The 18,735-nt window shown below is 46.7% G+C and overlaps 1 protein-coding gene and 1 non-coding gene across 2 annotated transcripts in view; both read left to right on the forward strand.

Annotated features, from left to right (window-relative positions):
• HTR3B (5-hydroxytryptamine receptor 3B) overlaps window positions 1–17,458 on the forward strand; it is a 57,875-nt gene extending 40,417 nt beyond the window's left edge. Inside the window, exons 3-9 of the mRNA XM_072822066.1 lie at window positions 702–746; window positions 1,067–1,176; window positions 1,604–1,773; window positions 2,292–2,449; window positions 11,208–11,418; window positions 11,553–11,735; window positions 12,832–17,458. Coding sequence (XP_072678167.1) covers window positions 702–746; window positions 1,067–1,176; window positions 1,604–1,773; window positions 2,292–2,449; window positions 11,208–11,418; window positions 11,553–11,735; window positions 12,832–13,082 — 1,128 coding nt within the window. The 3' untranslated portion in view covers window positions 13,083–17,458. The remainder of the gene's footprint in view (window positions 1–701; window positions 747–1,066; window positions 1,177–1,603; window positions 1,774–2,291; window positions 2,450–11,207; window positions 11,419–11,552; window positions 11,736–12,831) is intronic.
• LOC140631371 (U6 spliceosomal RNA) lies at window positions 12,109–12,212 on the forward strand. The gene has a single exon (XR_012028994.1). It is a non-coding gene; the product is annotated as a U6 spliceosomal RNA (small nuclear RNA).
• Window positions 17,459–18,735: the final 1,277 nt, after the last annotated feature.

Below are 18,735 nucleotides of genomic sequence, written 5' to 3' on the forward strand. Positions count from 1 at the left end.
AGTTAATGTTTGTACATGGTGTGAGATATTCCTCTTAATTCCTAAGAACATAGTAGTTTTAGAATGCGCTTTACTAAAGTAAATATGAAAAAAAGTTAGTAAGGAAGGGGTTCTTTTTTTGGTTGTTATTCTTTGGGGCCTTTTAAAAAATTTACTGACTCATTGCAGACATAGAGAAATCACATCTATTTATATCACCAAAAATGCACTTCATTTACATTAAGCTCATCCAGTCTGTTTGATAAGCAGAGAAATCTAAACATAAGGTAACTTCACAGGAATGGCTGCCAAGAGCAGTTGAGATAACACTCATTAAAGTATTATGAATAATATCATGATTACAAATAAAAGCTTGGTCTCATCTTTTTAGCCCAGAGTTGGCTAAGGCTACATGTCATTTTTTAATTTGATTAATGGCAGAGTAACTAATTGGGGTGGAAAGGGATTAGCAAATCATTCAAGATGTCAGGTGTAGTCATAGCACCATTTTGTCAGAGATGCTATAGCAAAGTTTGTAATGACAGACGTGTGTAATAAATAGGAGCCAAGAATACTCAGATTTAAACACTTAAGGAGGTGCTTTTAAAATCAACATTTTTAGTTAGATTTGATTTTCTTTCTCTGAGTTATCATACTGTTGAATTGGACTTTGATTTATTGACATTCTAATATTTGGTACCCATTTTCGTTTTGCTTTGCAGGATGCACAGAACCAAAAATTAAAGACAAGTATATGGTACCAAGAGGTAAATGATGTTTCCTTCCATACATGCTGGACTCTTGATCTTAATCTGTTGCAAAATATAATTATTCTAAGGAATAGATATTTTCTTTGTGTTTGCAAGTTAGCTTCTGCAGCAGACCTAATTTATTAGAATCTGTGTAAGATACGTGGCCATGTTTTCTGGTTGGGGCACCATCTTTAGGAGCTGGAAGGAAAGTCCTCTCCCCTAATAGTGCCAACAAGCAGATCAGTTGGGTTATTCATCCAAATCCCTCTTCGGTTCTTTGGTGAGCTTGACATTTCCCCCTTTTAATAAATTTCTGTTCTGGCTACTGCTAACAGGTTTGGGATGATGAGTTTTTATCCTGGAACCCCAGCATGTTTGATGAGATTAGAGAGATTTCTCTTCCTCTAAGTGACATCTGGGCCCCTGACATCATCATTAATGAATTGTAAGTGTTCCGGGGTGTATTTCCATGGGGTTTAAGCTGCTTGGACTATTCAGGCCCATTGCTGTTTTGGTCATTGTTGCTATTTTTTGTTTCTCAACTTGAAGAGAATCACAGTGTTGGGAATATTCAAGTTAGAAGGACCATGGGTTGACATCATTTAAGATAGATAGAGATTTGATTACATATACTTGAGGTTACCCATGGGTTATGCCTGTGTTGCAAGAGTAGCAAGTAAATTAACTTTTGAGGCATTCCTGAATCCATCTTTGCCAGGGTGAATTCTATCATGGGAAATGTGAATCTGTCTTTGCACTTCTAGGCTAGTTCTGGATATCATGGTCACTACCATCTCATAATCAGTTCCGTTTGTGGATTGAAATGACGAAGGCCCTCTCTGTAACAGCAAGGTCTCCTGTGTTTCTCATAGGGTGGATGTTGAGGGGTCACCTGACCTTCCGTATGTCTATGTGAACTCCTCTGGGACCATTAAGAACTCTAAGCCTATGCAGGTCGTTACTACATGCAGTTTAGAGACATACGCTTTTCCGTTTGACATCCAGAACTGCAGCCTGACCTTCAGTAGCATCCTGCACACAGGTAAACCACGACAGGCCTAGTCTGCTGGTGGGAGACACACTCGTGCTGGGTTGGCACACATAGGTGAGATTCTGTCTATGAGGCTTATTTTATTCTTGCACAGAAGTGACAAGAACCTAAATCTGTTCTTATAGTTATTTGGTTTCTGTTGTAATTCAAACAAAGTACAGTGCTGTGCCCAGATACATAGCTCATTGCTGCTGTTGGTTTGGGAATACTATATTCACCCTCTGCTGCCATCAAGAAGGTTATAGAAGTCAGGACCAACGCTATCATTCTACGGATAATGGAGTACAAACTGTAAATTCACGGTTAGGTTGTTTGTTTGTTTCGCTGCTAGAAAGGTTTTATTCCACATCTCTCTCCCTCATTCATAATGGTTGTATGGAACCCCATCTCAGGGAGATTGTGCATGTGGCGGCAGGAGCAAAGGGAAGAATTTGAACTGGAAGTTGGGAAAGGGGGCTATTACCGGTGCCTCTCTCTGTGGGGAAGTCACTTGTTTATGTTGTTTTCAGTGGAAGATGTCAACCTGGCCTTCCTGAGGAGCAGAGAAGATATTAAGCAAGACAAGAAAGAATTTTTGAATGACAGTGAGTGGGAACTTCTTTCCGTGTCCTCAACATACAACATCCTGCAGAGCAGCGCTGGAGATTTTGCGCAGATTCAGTTTAATGTAGGTCCTTCTCCTCCCTGATCCCGCTGGCCACTTCCCTGCAGGCTTAGGCTTGCCATGCTGGGCTGAGGAGTCACTGCTCTGTTGCATATTCTCACTCATTACCTCTGAGAACAGATGATTCCGGAGGCTCTGGACATCCCCTTGTGTTAAGGCATTTCACAGCCCAGAGATTTAGTCACAGATGCAGGATTTCTGTATGTGGGTATAGAAAGAATGATTTTTCAGGCACCTGAGCCACCCACCATAGCACACATCCTGAAGCCTTCAGTACATACTAACATCCTCATTCCTAATTGCTACAGAGAGGGAAAAAAGAAAACCCACATACAACAACAACAAAAAATTGGGAGAAGAGTGTCTCTTCAACATTATTGTCCTGTTTTTAACTAAGTAAATTATTAATCCCAGATACAAATTTATAAGATTATCATTATTAACTGGACTATCTTGAGCAATTAGTTAACAAATCACCTGCAGAGTCCTCAGAGACTATGGTGGTTTCTGAATCAGAGAGAACAACTGCTCAAAAAGGACTCATTGAGAAGCCAGACTTCTCAGTTGCACCACCAGGGATATTCTTGGCTGCATTGTCATGGAGAAATTTGTTCCAGCAAGAGCTTAGGAGGTGGGGTGCAGGACAGTGAAGCCTAATGTTTTACATTCCAGAGGCAGCCACCCTTCCTTCCCTGGCCTTTCTAGCAAACTGTTCTGATAAGTGGTTTGCAGCAGGTTCATGCAACTGGTAGACCCATGATTAGTATTCATTTCTGCTTTTTTGCACCAAGTCAGCTAGTGGTGGTGGTAGTTGGGTGGGGAAAAGTCCTTCATGCCCGATGATGTTTGATTGAAAAACAGAGACTATAGACAAGTCAGGGTCATACACAGGATGAATTCTGGAAACAAGCCCTTTGAATAAGAAGGAAAATTCAGACTAGACTAGGTGCTATGGTTATGCTGGATAATTCTATGCTAAGAGAGGGTGGTATTGAAATAAGCTATTATTGAGGCCACAGATGCCCCTCCATTGTTAATAGGTGTCCCATGCAGTTTTCTAGCGAAGCTCTTGTTAAATCAGGGCCTCCCAGAAATAGCTGTGGTTTGAACCTGACTCAATGGATAACTAACTAATCACAACTCACACCTTCTTGGTGGTGGGGTTTGGGTGTTTCCCTGTTCTGCTTGGATTTTAACAAAGCTGGCATTGTGGCTTGTTTGTCCACTTTTTTTTTTTTTTTAAGCAAGAGAAAAAGAGGGGAAGAAAAGAAAGCTTTTTTAATTTCAATGAGTTTCTTGGCTAAGAGTAAACACCTCATTAATTTTAAAGATATCAGCCCACAAACATTATTAATGCAGCCCGAATAATGGAGAGCATTAAAGGGAAATGTGAGGGAGTAGCACGTGCAAGGTGGAACATAGTCACCTACCAAGCACTCCAGAGAGCGCTGCACACACCATTACCTACACTGCACGACGGAGACAAACACAGGCAAGAGATGGGACAGATAAAGGAGTACGCGCACGCACACGCACACACACACACACACACACACACACACATGCATGCATACATACTCTCCATAAAGCAGCCACTATTTGTGGCTACATGTCACCCCTTGCCCTGAATATTAATTTGTCCTCTCAGTAGTGGCAAAAGGTTTTCTCTGTAGTAGCTCCATTTTAAATATGATGAACAGAGACATAACAGATTATTTAAGGAAAGGAGAAGCTTCCCTGCATGTCAGGAACGGTGATCCCATTCTTCTGTTCCATTCACTGTCATACTTCATCTCCATGTACAGGGTCATACTGAGGCATGCTAGAGGTGGTCATTGATAGGATTTCATGTTTTTGGAGCTTTCCCCTGGGTCCCTTTGCCCTGGGGCTAATGTGGATTCTCTAGCAGGGCTGGCTTCCACCCTGGCCCTCTGGAACAGGGTAGGGAAAGAAGCCTGAATAGTCACAGATCATGTTTCCCAGGGCAGGGAGCTAGGCTCAGCAGCAGCTCTACAACTTTGAAAAGACTTAAAATAGATTCAGTGACTATCTCAGTCCTCTGTCTCCTTTGACCTCTCTCAGCCTCCATGCCTCCCCATGCCTGCTATGTGTACCATGGCTAGGCTTATGTTCTTTTACTCCATACCAATCATCATACTCTGAAGTCAACAACTTAAGTATCCTGGTGTCCTTCAGTAGCCCTTGGACAATGATGTGAAATTCAGAGCCTGGTTCCATGCCAACATTGGGTTTACTAGGGTCCTGACAGCAAAGGGCCATCTCCCTCTTAAACTAATCATGTGCTGTTTCCTAGTCGAGGCTGCCCAGCGGGGGGTTGAAGACAAGTAGGGGCAGGCAGGAGGAAGAATGATCTGTTCCAAATATGTTTGTCACTCTGGGCCTGATGTATACTGCTGCCCCTGATATGAAATCAAATGCTCAGAATGCCTTGTTGGTTCCAGCGAATGTGCAATCATATCTGCTGGCTCCAGGACACATATTATTTATCAGAGGGCACAGCTAACACTTTGGAGTCTGGCTGCATTCCACAGGGGGCCCAGAGCACAGGCACTTCTGCCTACAGAGATGGCTGTGTGCAGCCCAGCTCCCAATCCAACAGCCATAGGAGGGGAGGTTACCTCCAATACATTATCGGAGGTGCTGGTTCCCAGAAACAGCAGGCTGAGGATTTGATTTCTGTATGGCAGCTTTTTGTTTTTTGGGTTTTGGGTTTTAGGTTTTTTTTTTTTTTAAGAATGAGGGTAGAAGTGGGAGGACGTAGGAATAAAAATGTGAGAATTCATTTTGGATGTAAGAGGGTGGACAACTGTGGGAAGTAAAGTGAGCCCAACACTAAGCTATCCTCACACTGAGTGAAGTGTTCATGTAGGCGGGAGGTGGGGGCCATGCAGGGGAGTCCTAGAAAAATGCAGAAGGGCAATGGAGAAAGAGAGGTGCCTTGTCTATCCTCTTTCTCTAACATAGTTGTCCTTTCTAGAGTGGTTTTGTTGAGCTATCTATTGAATGCAGCTCATAAACTTGATAGAAGATCTTTCTGAGCTTCACCAGATTGAGAGAGGGAGAGAGACAGAGAAGAAAGAGAATTTAGAGTTCTAGATATCTCTCTAGTGTCACTCAAGTATCCCTGGAATCATGGACTTTCTGCTAATCGAGCCTGACCCATGGTCCAGACCCAAGAAACTCGCCCTCCTGTGCAAGGATCTTACTTAGATGGCAGTAACTTTCCCATTCTTTCTGAGTTGGGAATGTTGGGAGGGGCTTGGGAGAGAAGGAAGATAGTCGTCTGTATGAAGCGTGAGTCTGGGCGTCAAAAGTTCCAACTATGTCATAAAGACGGTCATGCAAAATTGAGTACTGGTGGGGTCTACCATCAAGGAGGCAATTAGAGGCTAACCTTGGGGCCTATTCCATCTCCAAGGAGCTCTCCACACACACATTCTGAATTAGATTGATCTCTTTCATTAACATCAATAGGCTCCAAATACCTTTGTGTACTTATTATTACCTGGCTTTAATGGATAATGAAATTGTGGCATAATATTGCTAACACCTGAAGGGTGTCTAATGGAGAACACGGACTGAAACTAAAGTGCTTTTTCTTCCCTTTCTGTGGAATTTAAAGGCACCAGCTCCCTTAGTCCATTAGAAGTGATGGGCTCCAGGTAGGGGCAGTTCCGCAGAGAGCAGTGTCTCACCAATCTGGTGACGTACTTTCCTCCCCAGCATCGGCAGGCAGTTACTGTCTCTGGCATGACCTGAAGAGAGGTAGCCCTTGGAGGACTGACCTCATGAGGGGAACCCCCATTTGTGCTAACTCCACACTCTCACCCTACTGAAGCTAAAAGTAGCAGTACTCATGGACTCCAGTATAACTCAGCAAATATCTTTTGAGCTCTTATCATGTACTAGTCTCAGTGGACCCACCGAGGACACAAGCATAAGTAAAACAGGGCTCCTCAAAATGCCGCCTAGGGAGACATTGTAACAATAACCACAAAACTGAGCATTTACTTGACACCAGGCACCATTTTAAGAGTTTGTACCTGTCAACCTCACGTGTCTATGAGATTGATGCTCTGAGTACAAATCGTACAAATGGATGAACTAGAGTACAGAGAAGTTAACTTGCCCAAGTCTAGGTCACTTGCCCAAGGTGTATAGGGTGACTATGGAGCTTGGGCTTGAACCCAGGCAGTCTGACTCCAGAAACTACATGCTAATCCTATATGTAGCTCACAAATCAACATAATGTAGCATATTCCAGTCCATTCTTTGGCATTCGTCCACTGTGTGTTACTGAGCGAGTTGCCTATAATAGTTTCCTAGGGCTTCCATAACAAAGTACCACAAACTAGTACCTTAAAACTAATTCATTCTCTCACAGTTTTGGAGCCTAGAAATCGGGGTGTCAGCATTAGTTCCTTCTGGGAACCCTGAGGGAGACCCTGTTCCATGCCTCTCTCCTAGCTTTTGGTGGCTGCCAGCAATCCTTGGCTTGTAGATGTATCACTCCAGTCTCTGTCCCCATCCTCATGTGGCATTCTCTTTTGTGTATCTCTTCTCTTCTTCTCATGAGGACACCAATTATTTTGGAATAAGGGTCCACCTCCTGGAGTAATAAGACCTCATCTGAACCAATTAATTACGTCTACAGTGATCCCATTTCCAGATAAGGTCACATTCTTAGCTTCCAGGAAGGACATTAGTTCTTGGGGCCATTATTCAACCCATTACAGTCCACTGCCCTCTGGCTCCCCAAAATTCTTGTTCATCACATGTGCAAAATGCATTCACCCTATCCTAGCATCCCTAAATGTCTTAAACTATTTCATGCACCAACTCTGAGACCAAAATATAATCTAAATATAAACTCAGAAGGTCCCAAATCCCTTCATCTAAATCAGGTACAGGCTCTGGGTATAGTCCATTCTGGGACAGACTTCTATCTGCAGACTAAAACATCCAAACACCAGAGTCTGGTTGTGGATTCCATGGGATGGGGAGGGGCAGAAACCTATCCTATTAACTATTCTAATTCCAATACTTAAAAAAAGTACTTGACTCTCTGTTCATGCTCAATTAATGTCTCTTGAACAAGACAATAAAGGGATTTGAGGATCAAACGAGATGCGAAAACAAGCCATTTCTGAAAGCTATATGATAAAATAAGAATTTCTTTAGGCTGTACTGGGCTTGTAGAGAAAATTAGTCTAGTCCATAAGTAATATTTCCCCTAAGTCAAACTAAGTAAAAAAGGAAGGTCCTTTGTTCTTGAAAAAAAAAACAAAAACAAAAAAAACAAAGAGGGGGTCTATTTAGCTGTATAATTTTATGAGCCAAACACAGGCGGGGGAGATTGCTACTTTATGTCGAGTAGCTGTGTACCCTTGTAGCTACATGTCTCCCTTCCACTTTTGGTCACTGCTGATCTCCAGGGACACATATCCTCCTGATAGCACTGGCTGCCTGGCTGGTGGGGCCCAGTACAAAATGAAAATGTGGGGCTCCCTGTTAAAAAATTATGAGTTTCAAAATGGCACCAGCAGAGCATGCAACCAAGTGCCAGGCCCTTCTAAGTGCTGGGCCCTGTGTACCTGCCCAAGCCGCATGCTCCCAGAGCCAGCCTGTTCTCCCAGTCCCTTGGCTCTTGCCACACTTCTTCCCTGGCACAATGGGGGGCATGTGGTCTGGTAAAACTGGGGAGCCATCTTTGGTTCTGGCCCAGGTTTATGTTCATTCTCTACATGAGCCTCTGGGTAGAGAGGAACCACCTAACCATGTGCTCATTACACAGGAGCGTTATTGACACAGTACAACAGCCCATCTCAATGATGGCCAAGATGTTCAGCAAGCAAAAGCAAGGTGCTTTTTAATTTTTTAAAAGTTCTTTTTAAAACATTTATTTATTTATTTTAGAGGGAGAGAGAGAGGAAGGGCACAGGGAGAGAAGGAATCCCAAGCAGACCCCATGCCCAGTGTGGAGCCCAATGCAAGGCCCAATCTCATGACACTGAAATCAGGACCCAAGTCAAAACCAAGAGCTGGATGCTCAACCACCTACACCTTGTGGCCTTCCCAATAAAGTGCTTTAAAAAGTGAAAAATCAAGGCATATACCCAGGATCACTTAAACTGGCACGTATCGGGGCACTTGGAATTGAAGGCCTCTGGAGCTTGATTCTCTTGACTAAGTCTGGGCTGTTTCTGCTTAACCATCGTGGCTACTTGGACATTCTTTAGGGTGTTCTTACCCTTTCCAACCTCTTCATGTCATATCTGCCAGGAAGTCTAGGGGAGTCCTGGTCACCCCCCACCACCCTGCCGGGCACACCACAAAGACCCTGGTGGACTCTGACCACTTGATTCCCGTCCTACCATCCCCAGCTAACCACTGCCATCTCTGTTACAGCATGATGAAGACAGCTTGAGAGGCTGAAGTGGACGACAGGTCATTTTGTTGTTGTTTTCCTTGTTGACCATGCTTTGGTAGAAATGTGTTTTAACTGAATTATTACAAAGCCTGAGTGTTGCTTTTGTTTTTTTTGTTTTTTTTTTTTTTGTTTTTTTTTTTAATTTATGATAGTCACAGAGAGAGAAAGAGAGAGAGGCAGAGACACAGGCAGAGGGAGAAGCAGGCTCCATGCACCGGGAGCCCGACGTGGGATTCGATCCCGGGTCTCCAGGATCGCGCCCTGGGCCAAAGGCAGGCGCCAAACCGCTGCGCCACCCAGGGATCCCGCTTTTGTTCAGATATTTGCACCCAGTTATGCCTAGTAGACTATAATCCTCCAAACAGCTCTGACCTGCCGAGCTCCACAGAGTCAGGATATGCTCCCAGACTTAGTGGCTGGGGAGCCCCCACCCCATTCTCTTCTGCAAGGTGCTAGATATCTGGTCTCAACCAAGCTCTTCCCACCACCGTCTCCTCTGGCCCTGGCCTCTGCCTGGGCTTCTCCCTATGTGCTTGCCTCACAGCAGGAGGCGAAGATGAGGGAGAAGAACTCAGCTCTGATGTCTGGTCAGATCAAGAGTTGTAGCGACTGGTGGAAGAGAACCGGGCACAGCCCAGCTCTGCCATTTACTCAACTTACTTCAGGAACCGAGCTTTATTTTTTCGACTCTAGAACGGCGGTGTTCCATGACCTGCCAAGAAGCTCACAGTGAGAATTAAATAAACCACGTCACATGTGTCAAAGCATCTCACATGTTATTGGACACCTAGAAAGCATTCAGTTGTGTAGTGAATCAGAGAAGTGGGAGACTCCAGACACTATTTTGTTCCCAGATCCCACAGCAAAGGGCTCAGAACCTTCATTGTTCAGTAGACATGTCCTGAATACCCACTATAAAATAGGGATTATTTTTGGCCCCATGAGGGATTTTTTTCATCATTGCTGCTCTTGCCCTCAAAGTGTCACGGGACGCAGTCCTGTCATTCCCTGATGAAAATAGTTTGTGTTTATTAAAGACATTTCCTACCACCATCCCAGAGAAGTGAGGCATACAAAAAATGGCAGTAGCAGAGCAACTTTGAGTCTCAGATCCCCAGCTGAAAACCCCACTCAGCAGCTCTGTATACCTGGCCATGCTGCTGGGCATCTTCATTGTCCCCCCTGCTTAGATCCACTTCGCCCCTTCTGCTGCCCTGTGCTTCTGGAGATGAGCTGCAGCCTCATTGACCAGTAGGAAGAGGGAATGGATTGGCAGGAGGAGGGGGAGGGAGAGTAAGATGGTTATCTCTCCATCTTTCTCCGTGTGGAGTCACCACCAGGCTGGCTGTGCCCCTAAGAGGGAGCCCTAGATCCTGTGTGGGCTCTCTCTCCTCAGGTTCTAGTCACATTCCCAGCCCCGGGCCCCATCAGGGCTAAGGGTAAGGATAACTCAGTCAGTCCTCTCAAACATCCAGGGCACCACCCTCCTTCTTGTGGTTGCCCTCTGCCTGCCCACACCTTGTAAGCGGTCTCTTTGCTAAGCTCTCCTCAGATCTCCCAGGGGTGCCATTGGTTCCTGCCCAAACTCTGACAGACACACAAGTGCTGAGGTGCTCACATTCCACAGAGGAAGTCAGGGTAAGCCGAGAACAGTGCCAGATGTTGCATAAGTGGCATAAGGAGAAAGATCTTAGTGTAAGACCTGGATTTAAAACAGTTACTCGCTGGCTGTGTGAGTTTAAACAAGCAGTTTAATCTCTGTGAACCTCAGTTTCCTTGTCTGTAGAATGGAGATACTAATGCCCAGCCCTTCAAGTGGGTGTGAGGATTGAACAGGACAGGACACAGGAGACACTTAGGCTAGTGCCTGGCCCATGGCCGGTGGCAAACAAATAGATGCTGATGCTTCTTCTTATAATTAGTAATGTTAGTTCCACATAAAAGCTTAAAGGGTTTTTTTTTTCTATTTTCTAAACCACAAAATAATCTTTTTCTAACCTACAGTCTTTTCACATTATGCAAAAATGTTGGGATGTCTATGGATTCTATTTTTTTAACTTTTATTTAGTTTTTAAAAAGATTTTATTTACTTATTCATGAGAGTGACAGAGAGAGAGGCAGAGACATAGGCAGAGGAAGACACAGACTCTCTGCAGGGAGCCTGATGCAGAACTCGATCTTAGGACCCTAGGGTCACACCCTGAGCCGAAGGCAGACACTCAACCACTAAGCCACGCAGGTGTCCCTGGCTTTGGATTTTAGCCCCTCAGTGCAGACCTTCTCTTCAGTAGACGCCTTGTCCCTGGCCAGGTGGTGATTCGCAGGCGCCCGCTGGTCTACATCGTGAGCCTGCTGATTCCCAGCATCTTCCTAATGCTTGTGGACCTGGGGAGCTTCTACCTACCACCCACCTGCCGGGCCAGGATTATGTTCAAGACCAGCGTGCTGGTAGGCTACACCGTCTTCAGGGTCAACATGTCTGATGAGATGCCAAGGAGTGCAGTGAGCACCCCTCTGATTGGTAAGCACCCACGGGGACACCAGACACCCAACTTCCATCATTCCTGTCACAGATCTGATGTGGCATTTCAGATCAGGGGCAGGAGAGCCCCAGACATTCTGGCTAATTCCACCTCCTCTGGTTCCTTCCCTCAGGGGTCTTCTTCACAGTCTGTATGGCTTTCCTGGTTATCAGCTTATTTAAGTCCATCCTGTTGGTCAAATTGCTCTATGATGAGAGGAACAGCGGGCAGGAGCGGCCCCTCTTCTGCCTTCAAGGGGACACTGATGTCGATGGGCCTAGAGTAGATCCCAGAGCCCAGCTTGCTGGGGTCCCAGGTTAGTGAGAAACCTCAAGGTCCCTACCCAGGCTTGCTCTATCACACTCTCTGCACCGGGTCCCATTAGTGGAGCACCAGGCCATGTGTCCTGCTGTGCAAAAAGTTTGAAACACTTGCTTCCTTGCTTCTGTGATGCATTTATCTTACTTCTCTGGAGACCTGCTAGCTTTCCAGAAAGCCGCACTTTAGCTCAGAGGTCAGGCCTTCAGTTGACTTTGCTTGTTTTTGTTTGTATTTTCCAGTTTTAACCGGTTAGCTAAAGTGACCGAGCGACTGGCCCTAGAATCATAGAGTACTGGTGTGTGTGCGCACATGCTTGTATGCATTTGGATCCCTGTTGCTTAATGGGAACCAGTGTAGGAATTACCCCACTGCTCACTTTGGCAGCACACATACTAAAATCGGAACAATACAGAGGTTAGCATGACCCCTGTGCAAGGATGATAGGCAAACTTGTGAAGCGTTCTGTATTTTTACTGTATATTTGAAAGTTGCTAAAGAGAGTATATCCTAAACATTCTCATCACAAGAAAAAAAAAGTGTGTAACTGTGTGGTAGTGGAGGTTAACCAGACTTATTCTGATGTATTGGTCTATGTCGTGAGTCTGCTGGTTCCCAGCATTTTCCTAATGCTTATGGACCTGGGGACCTTCTACCTACCACCCACCTGCTGTGCCAGGGTTATGTTCAAGACATAATTTTGGTATATATATATAATTATTATGCTGTACACCTGAAATCTAATGTCATATGTAAATTATATCACAATTAAACAAAAATAATCATCCCAGTCCCTAAAGCTCCAACTGAGTCCGTGGGGCTGGCCCCCAGCTCGGAAAATCTCCTGGATGGATCTAGCCTAGATGTCCTTTCTGCACAACACAGCTCTGCTTCCTTCTGCACAGCCTATCCTCCCATCAGCAGGCGGAGGGGAGGCCCCAACCCCAACCCAATCTGCCACCCTGTTTTGCCCACAAACCTTCCTTGGTAAGCAGCTTACCAAGGCTTCCATTGGCTTCCATTGGCTCCAGTGGGAAGCCCAGGGGGCTTTGGGAGCCCTTGGCTCACCTAGGATGTTTTCCTCTCTCACACAGAGCCCATCTGTCGAGAGCACCTGGCCCCAACAGGAACCCTGGAGGAAGTCTGGTTCCAGCTTAAATCCATCAGCACCTACTTCCAAACCTGGGACCAGTCAGACCAACAGGAGGTTAAATGGCTGGCCCTCCTGGAACGTTTTGACCGACTGCTCTTTCAAGCCTACACCATCATGCTGGGGCTCTATGCCATCACCCTGTGCTCCCTCTGGGCCCTGTGGGGCAGCTCGTGGAGACTCAGGGCAGGCTAATGGGTTTTGTGGAGAGGAGGGAATGGAGCATAATGGGTTAAAAAGCTCCTCACCTCTTGTTGCAGTGCAGGTGTCCACACCTGCTGAGGTACTGAATGACCTAGGATGAATGTATTCATGACAAAAATGTCCAGATATCTCATGGTATACAGTGAAAAAGAAGCTTGCCTTCTTATTCTATTTCTCTCCCCAAAAGTGACCACCATTAGGAATTTCTTTCAGAAAATGTCTAGGTACATTACATACATACATGTTTTGACAGTTTAGCTTTTTTTGTTTTTTGTTTTTTAAGTGTAAGATCACTTCATCTCCCAGTTCTATCTTGGTCATTCAGTAAACTGAATGACTCAGTTTACTGAGTGTTAGTTAAGTCCTAGGTGTTATGTTAGGCAGACCAGAGAATACAAAATATGTCATTCTTCACTTGACTCGATTCCCAAGGACAATCTCGCACAAAGCAGGGTGCAAGATTCAAGGCACATCTGTGTCCTGAAGCTCTTGTTCCCGGTGTCTCAGATGAGCATCTCTTCCCCTGCACCACATCACTGTTGGAGAGAAGCTGGGTAACAAGCCCATCAGACCCAATCTAGCACAACATTTAGCCAACACACACTATGTGTAAGGCCCTGAGCTGGGGGATAGGCTTCATGCATGGTCCTTGGGTTCAAGGAGATTATAATCCACTATCGTTTTATTAGTCTACAAGGGCTGCCATAACAAAACACCATAGACTTTGTGGCTTTAACAGAAATGCCTTTTCTCACAGCTCTGGAGGCTGGAAGTCTGAGATCAAGGTGTCAGCAGGGTTGGCTTCTTCTGAGGCTTCTGTCCTTGGCCCACAGATGGCTGCCTTGTCCCTGTGTTCTCACACGGCCTTCCCTCTGTGCATGTTCATATCTGTATCTGAATTTCCTCCATTTACGAAGACACCAACTATTGGATTAGGGCCCACATTAATAACCTCACCTAACCTCACCTCTCTAAAGGCCCTACTCCAGATACGCATTCTGAGGTACTGGTGGTTAAGACCTCAACATGAATTTGAGGGTGGGTAACACGATTCAGTCCATAATACTCTCATGGCTGTGGACTCTTGACAAGTCCCAAATCTGCAAGTAGGCTGGCAGGCCGGGACCCACAGAGTAGTTACAGTTTGAGTCCAAAGCAGAGGCAGGAGTGTCTGCTGGCAGGATTCCCACTTATTCCAGGTAGCCCGTGTTTTACTACTGAGGCTTTCAACTAATCGGATGAGGCTCATTCTGGAAGGGAATCTGTTTTACCCAAGTTTACTGATTTAAATGTTAATCTCATATAAAAAATACCTTCACAGAAACACCTAGAATGATGTTTAACCAAATATCTAGGTCCTATGGTCTAGCCAAATTCACACACAAAACTAACCATGACAGTCCCAATGGTCCTGTACCTTCCCTCTATGCCCACAGTTATTTGTTAAGACAGAAGAGCCCTAGAGTCACAGGGCACTTGGGTGACTCATCAACTTCTGGCTCTTACTCTCTAGTAGCCAAATCTGCACCAACTAGCTTATCTTATGACAGTTCCCGTGGCCCCATAGCTTGAATTCTAAGGTTAGAGCTCAAGTCTTCCACAGATTTTCCTTCCTTTTATTTCGACTTTCTTCATTTCGCATTGCTTCTTTTTATGGAGGCTTCCATCTAGCCTAACCGGCTTGCCATTCCACCCAAGCTTCTGCTGCTAGTTGACATATTCTTTTGTTTCACCAATCTGTGTGCCACTCCGTCTAAGGACCCTGCTCAGAACAGCCTTCCCCCACCTTCTTCCTCTGATCATCTCATGACTCTGTCCCCTTCTCTCTATCTTTGGTATTATCCTCTTCTATATCCTTCCTCCTTTGAATATTTTATGGCCTATGTTTATGTGTACCTACGTGTGTGGAGTGTGTGTACATAGGTGTATGTGTTTTGGGGTATGTACGTGTGTATGCATGTGTGTACACAGGTGTGTGTGTGATGTGGGATGCATGTCTACATGTGGTGTATACACATGTGTATGTAGGTGTGTGTTGTGGTTGTGTGTACATGAGTGTGTTGTGTGTACATGTGTGCTGTGCATGTGCATTTATATGCGTGTGTGTACAGAGGTGTGTGACGTGGGGTGTGTGTGTACATGTGTGCTGTGTATGTGTGGATATGTGTGTGTTGGGGTGTGTGTTGTTGGGTATGTGTACATGTGTGGGGTGTGTGTACATGTGTATGTGCATCACCTGTCACACAGACCACATACTCCTGGAAGAGTCACCCCATTTTCTAATTCTAGTTTCTGTCCCATCTCTGCCCGGGTCCACACAGAGTTTTGCTCATGGCAGCTGTGCAATAACAATTGCAGAGCAATTCATCCTAGCTCACTGCTGATGTTGGACACATTTCTCGCGTGTCTTCCCAGGTCTGAGGGGAGAGTCGCCCCAAGGTCAGACTCCCTGTCCTCCTGCGTCCCTCTGCCTGCTGTCAGGGCAGCCATCGGGAGCTTGCTGAGTAGACCACAGTAGGCTGAGCAAGAATCAGCACTCCTAATGCTGTCAGTGGAGGACTCAAAAGTCCAAAGCTGTTTGCTAGGAACTTTTTGCGGCGCTAAAATTGCCTTTAAAAAAAACCTACCTCCCCTTCCCCCTAAAGAAAAAGAATTTAAATTCAAACAGCCTTTACCTGCATCCTCCCTCTCTCATTACCTCCCAGTTAGTGCTCAACGCCAATTGTCCATGAAATTCCACTGCTGCTGTTAATGAAATGAGGAACATAAGAAGTTTGTGAACAGGAAGTGTCCATGCAAACCTCCACCTGTTTCCCTCCTCACTTCCTCCTTTCTGTTCCTGGCCTCCTCTGCCTCTACCTGCTGCCACCACCTGCTAGATTGCTCTTCACTTCCTCGGTTATTAGAGGGGCAAAGGCCTGCCGTGAGCTCCTCACTACCAAGTCTCCTTCCTTTCCAGCTGTCCCTGGAGAAGGCACCTGGTTTGGGTCCTGGCTCCATCACTATCTAGCCAGGGGACCTGGAGCTAATTTCTCAGAGCTTCAATTACCCTATTTGGCATTGGGGTTGCTCCGACTCACTCTACCCAAATCACAGAACTCTGAGGATCAGAGTGAAGCCATGTATTTAGTGGTACTTTGAAAAGTAGATGATACATCCCAAAGTAACAACAAGACCTGCCTGCTGTCAACAGATGGATTCTCGTCTTAAGTCTGTGGTGTGAGGTCCTTGTTCCAGTACTTCAATCAGAGTCCAGTTACGGGCTCTTGTTCTCCCTGCAGGCGCCCTCATTCCAGGATCCACAGGCCAAGGACTGAAGCCGTCGCAGGCCTTCTAGCAGGGGCCGTGGGTGGTGGGACTTCCACTCTTCATGCAGCCCCCCTTCGCTTCCTCCACGGAGAACGTCTCCAGGTTCTTTATGTCTGCTTGGAAGAGGCAGCCCTTGAGGAGGGAAGCCTTGGACCTCCGTCCAAGCACCGAGTGGCCGTGACCTCGACCTGGCAGCCAGGGCCCAGAGGCCCTGTGCAGAGGGAGGAAGACAAGGCGCCCGCAGCCGTTATTTACAGAGCAGCTTCAGCTCGGCTCCTCCAAATGCTTACAAGTTTCACGATTCCTGTTTCACAGAGGAAGGAAACTGAGGAACAGAGCAAAAATGGGATTCTCCCAGCTGTGAATGCTCCGACCATCTGCCGTTTCCCAGAATCTAAGGTAGTTTCAGAACTCACCAAGAAATCGCAGCTCCAATTTTGGGGACTTCGCTGACGTCGAGAGTAAAGGCTGAGCTAAGCACCCAGGCTAGACAGGCAGCCCTCTATTTTATATGTCATTGGATCTCAGAATAGCTTCCAGAGCTGCTGCCGTGCTCCCCCACAGCCTGCCTGCCGCCCCGTGCACAGCCCATAGCCGGGGGCTCTGGCTCCCTGCGTGTCCTCCAGGGGAGGAGCTGTTGTGGTGGAGGAAGCTGAGCCCCTCGCCTTACACCTTCATGACCCGGCCAGCCTCTGTGCTCCAGCTTTGAGCCTGGACAGGTCAGACCAGGAAGCAAACCAAAGAGATCACAGCTCCAACCCCAGGGACAGCCAACATGGAACTGCCCCTGGCTCCCCGGGGCCCTCTCCCTTCCCAAGGACCTAAATATACACATAAAGGCAGGGTTAGGGACGCCTGGGCGGCTCAGCAGTTGAGCTGAGCATCTGCCTTGGGCTCAGGGCATGATCCCGGGATCCTGGGATCGAGTCCCACATCAGGCTCCCTGTGAGGAGCCTGCTTCTCCCTCTGCCTCTGTCTCTGCCTCTACTTCTGTGTCTCTTACGAATAAATAAATAAAATCTTAAAAAATAAAAATAAAAAAGACAAGGTTAGCAAAAGGAGGCGGAGCTGAAATTTTTATCCAACGGTGTGGCGCTGAGGTTTCTAGAAAACTTCAATCTTGTGTTTAAGATAGGGAATTCCTCCCCCAATTCCTGGATGTTGGGTGATCGTCCCAGGGCAGAGACCCCAGTTCTCCTGTTCCCTCCAGACGGCTGTGCCTCCCTCCCTGCGACCCCATCTGTGCCCGGGCTCCCATCCCAGGCATCTCCCTGTCCTGTTCCCTGGCTCATGCTCCATCTCAGCAGCCCGAACCTTTCAGTCCTGAGTTATTTACCTGCTGAGACAGTAAGAGCTTCATAATTAGCTGAGCAACAGCATGGAGGCTTTTATGAGCAGCCAGGTCTCCCACCACACTCTGGTGTCCGTAATTGAAATGACCCACGCCAGTGATTAGATTAGGGGGCTGAGGCAGCCCAGTGTGCCACCTCCAGCCCCCTCCCCTGTCCTGTCGGGGGGGTGATGTAGTTAAGTTTGTGCTTCATTTGGCAGAGGCCATAAAGCAGGCATTGCAGTGAGGCTTTCTGCAGGGGTGGGAATGCACTGCTGGGCAGTGGGCGGGCTCTGTGGCAGGCAACAGATTCCAGATTGGGGGAGAGCCCCTTGTTCCCCCTTTGCCTTGGCCCCTCTATCATTCCCCCAGCCTAGTGCCAGCCTCCAAAGACCTGGGCCTCATGGGATTATCAGTGATACTCAGTGTCCCTAGGGACCAGGTCTGCACATGGTTGGCCAGACCCTGATCAGACGCTGCTCCTGGTCACCCTGCTCAGGACCTCCTCTCTGGAGACCTCCAGGCCAAGAGCAAGAGAGTTGAGGTGCTGTGGGCATTTTTTTTTTCTCCCCACCTCCCTGACTAATCTCAGCTTCTCAGCTCTTTCCTGTACAGGCCTTCGGCACCCCTGTCTCCAAACCTTGTGGCTTCCTCCCAAGGGGGCGGACAGCATGGGCTTTGGAGTCCAGCATTCATTTGTTCTGTTAGAGGATGGTTGCTCAGAGCTGACATGGTTTTGTCCTCCGTGCAAACCCAAAGGTTTGGTAGAGGCTGCCTGGAGTGCTGTCTTGAGACAGGTTTGGGGGCCCTAAGTGGGTTCTGTGGGAAAGAAGGCAGTGATCCATTGGTGATGGCTGCCCCAGGAGAGAGAGGAGGGTAAGAGGAGAAGCAGAGCTAATGTTTATTGAGGCTTTGTCATGTGCCAAGCACCGTGCAGAGTGCTGAGGTGATAGTATTCTAGGACCCGAGAGTGTTGGCCTCAGGAGAGCAGGGAGTCTATCGTGC

This window comes from Canis lupus, chromosome 3 (genome assembly GCF_048164855.1).
Source record: "Canis lupus baileyi chromosome 3, mCanLup2.hap1, whole genome shotgun sequence".
NCBI lineage: Eukaryota > Metazoa > Chordata > Mammalia > Carnivora > Canidae > Canis > Canis lupus.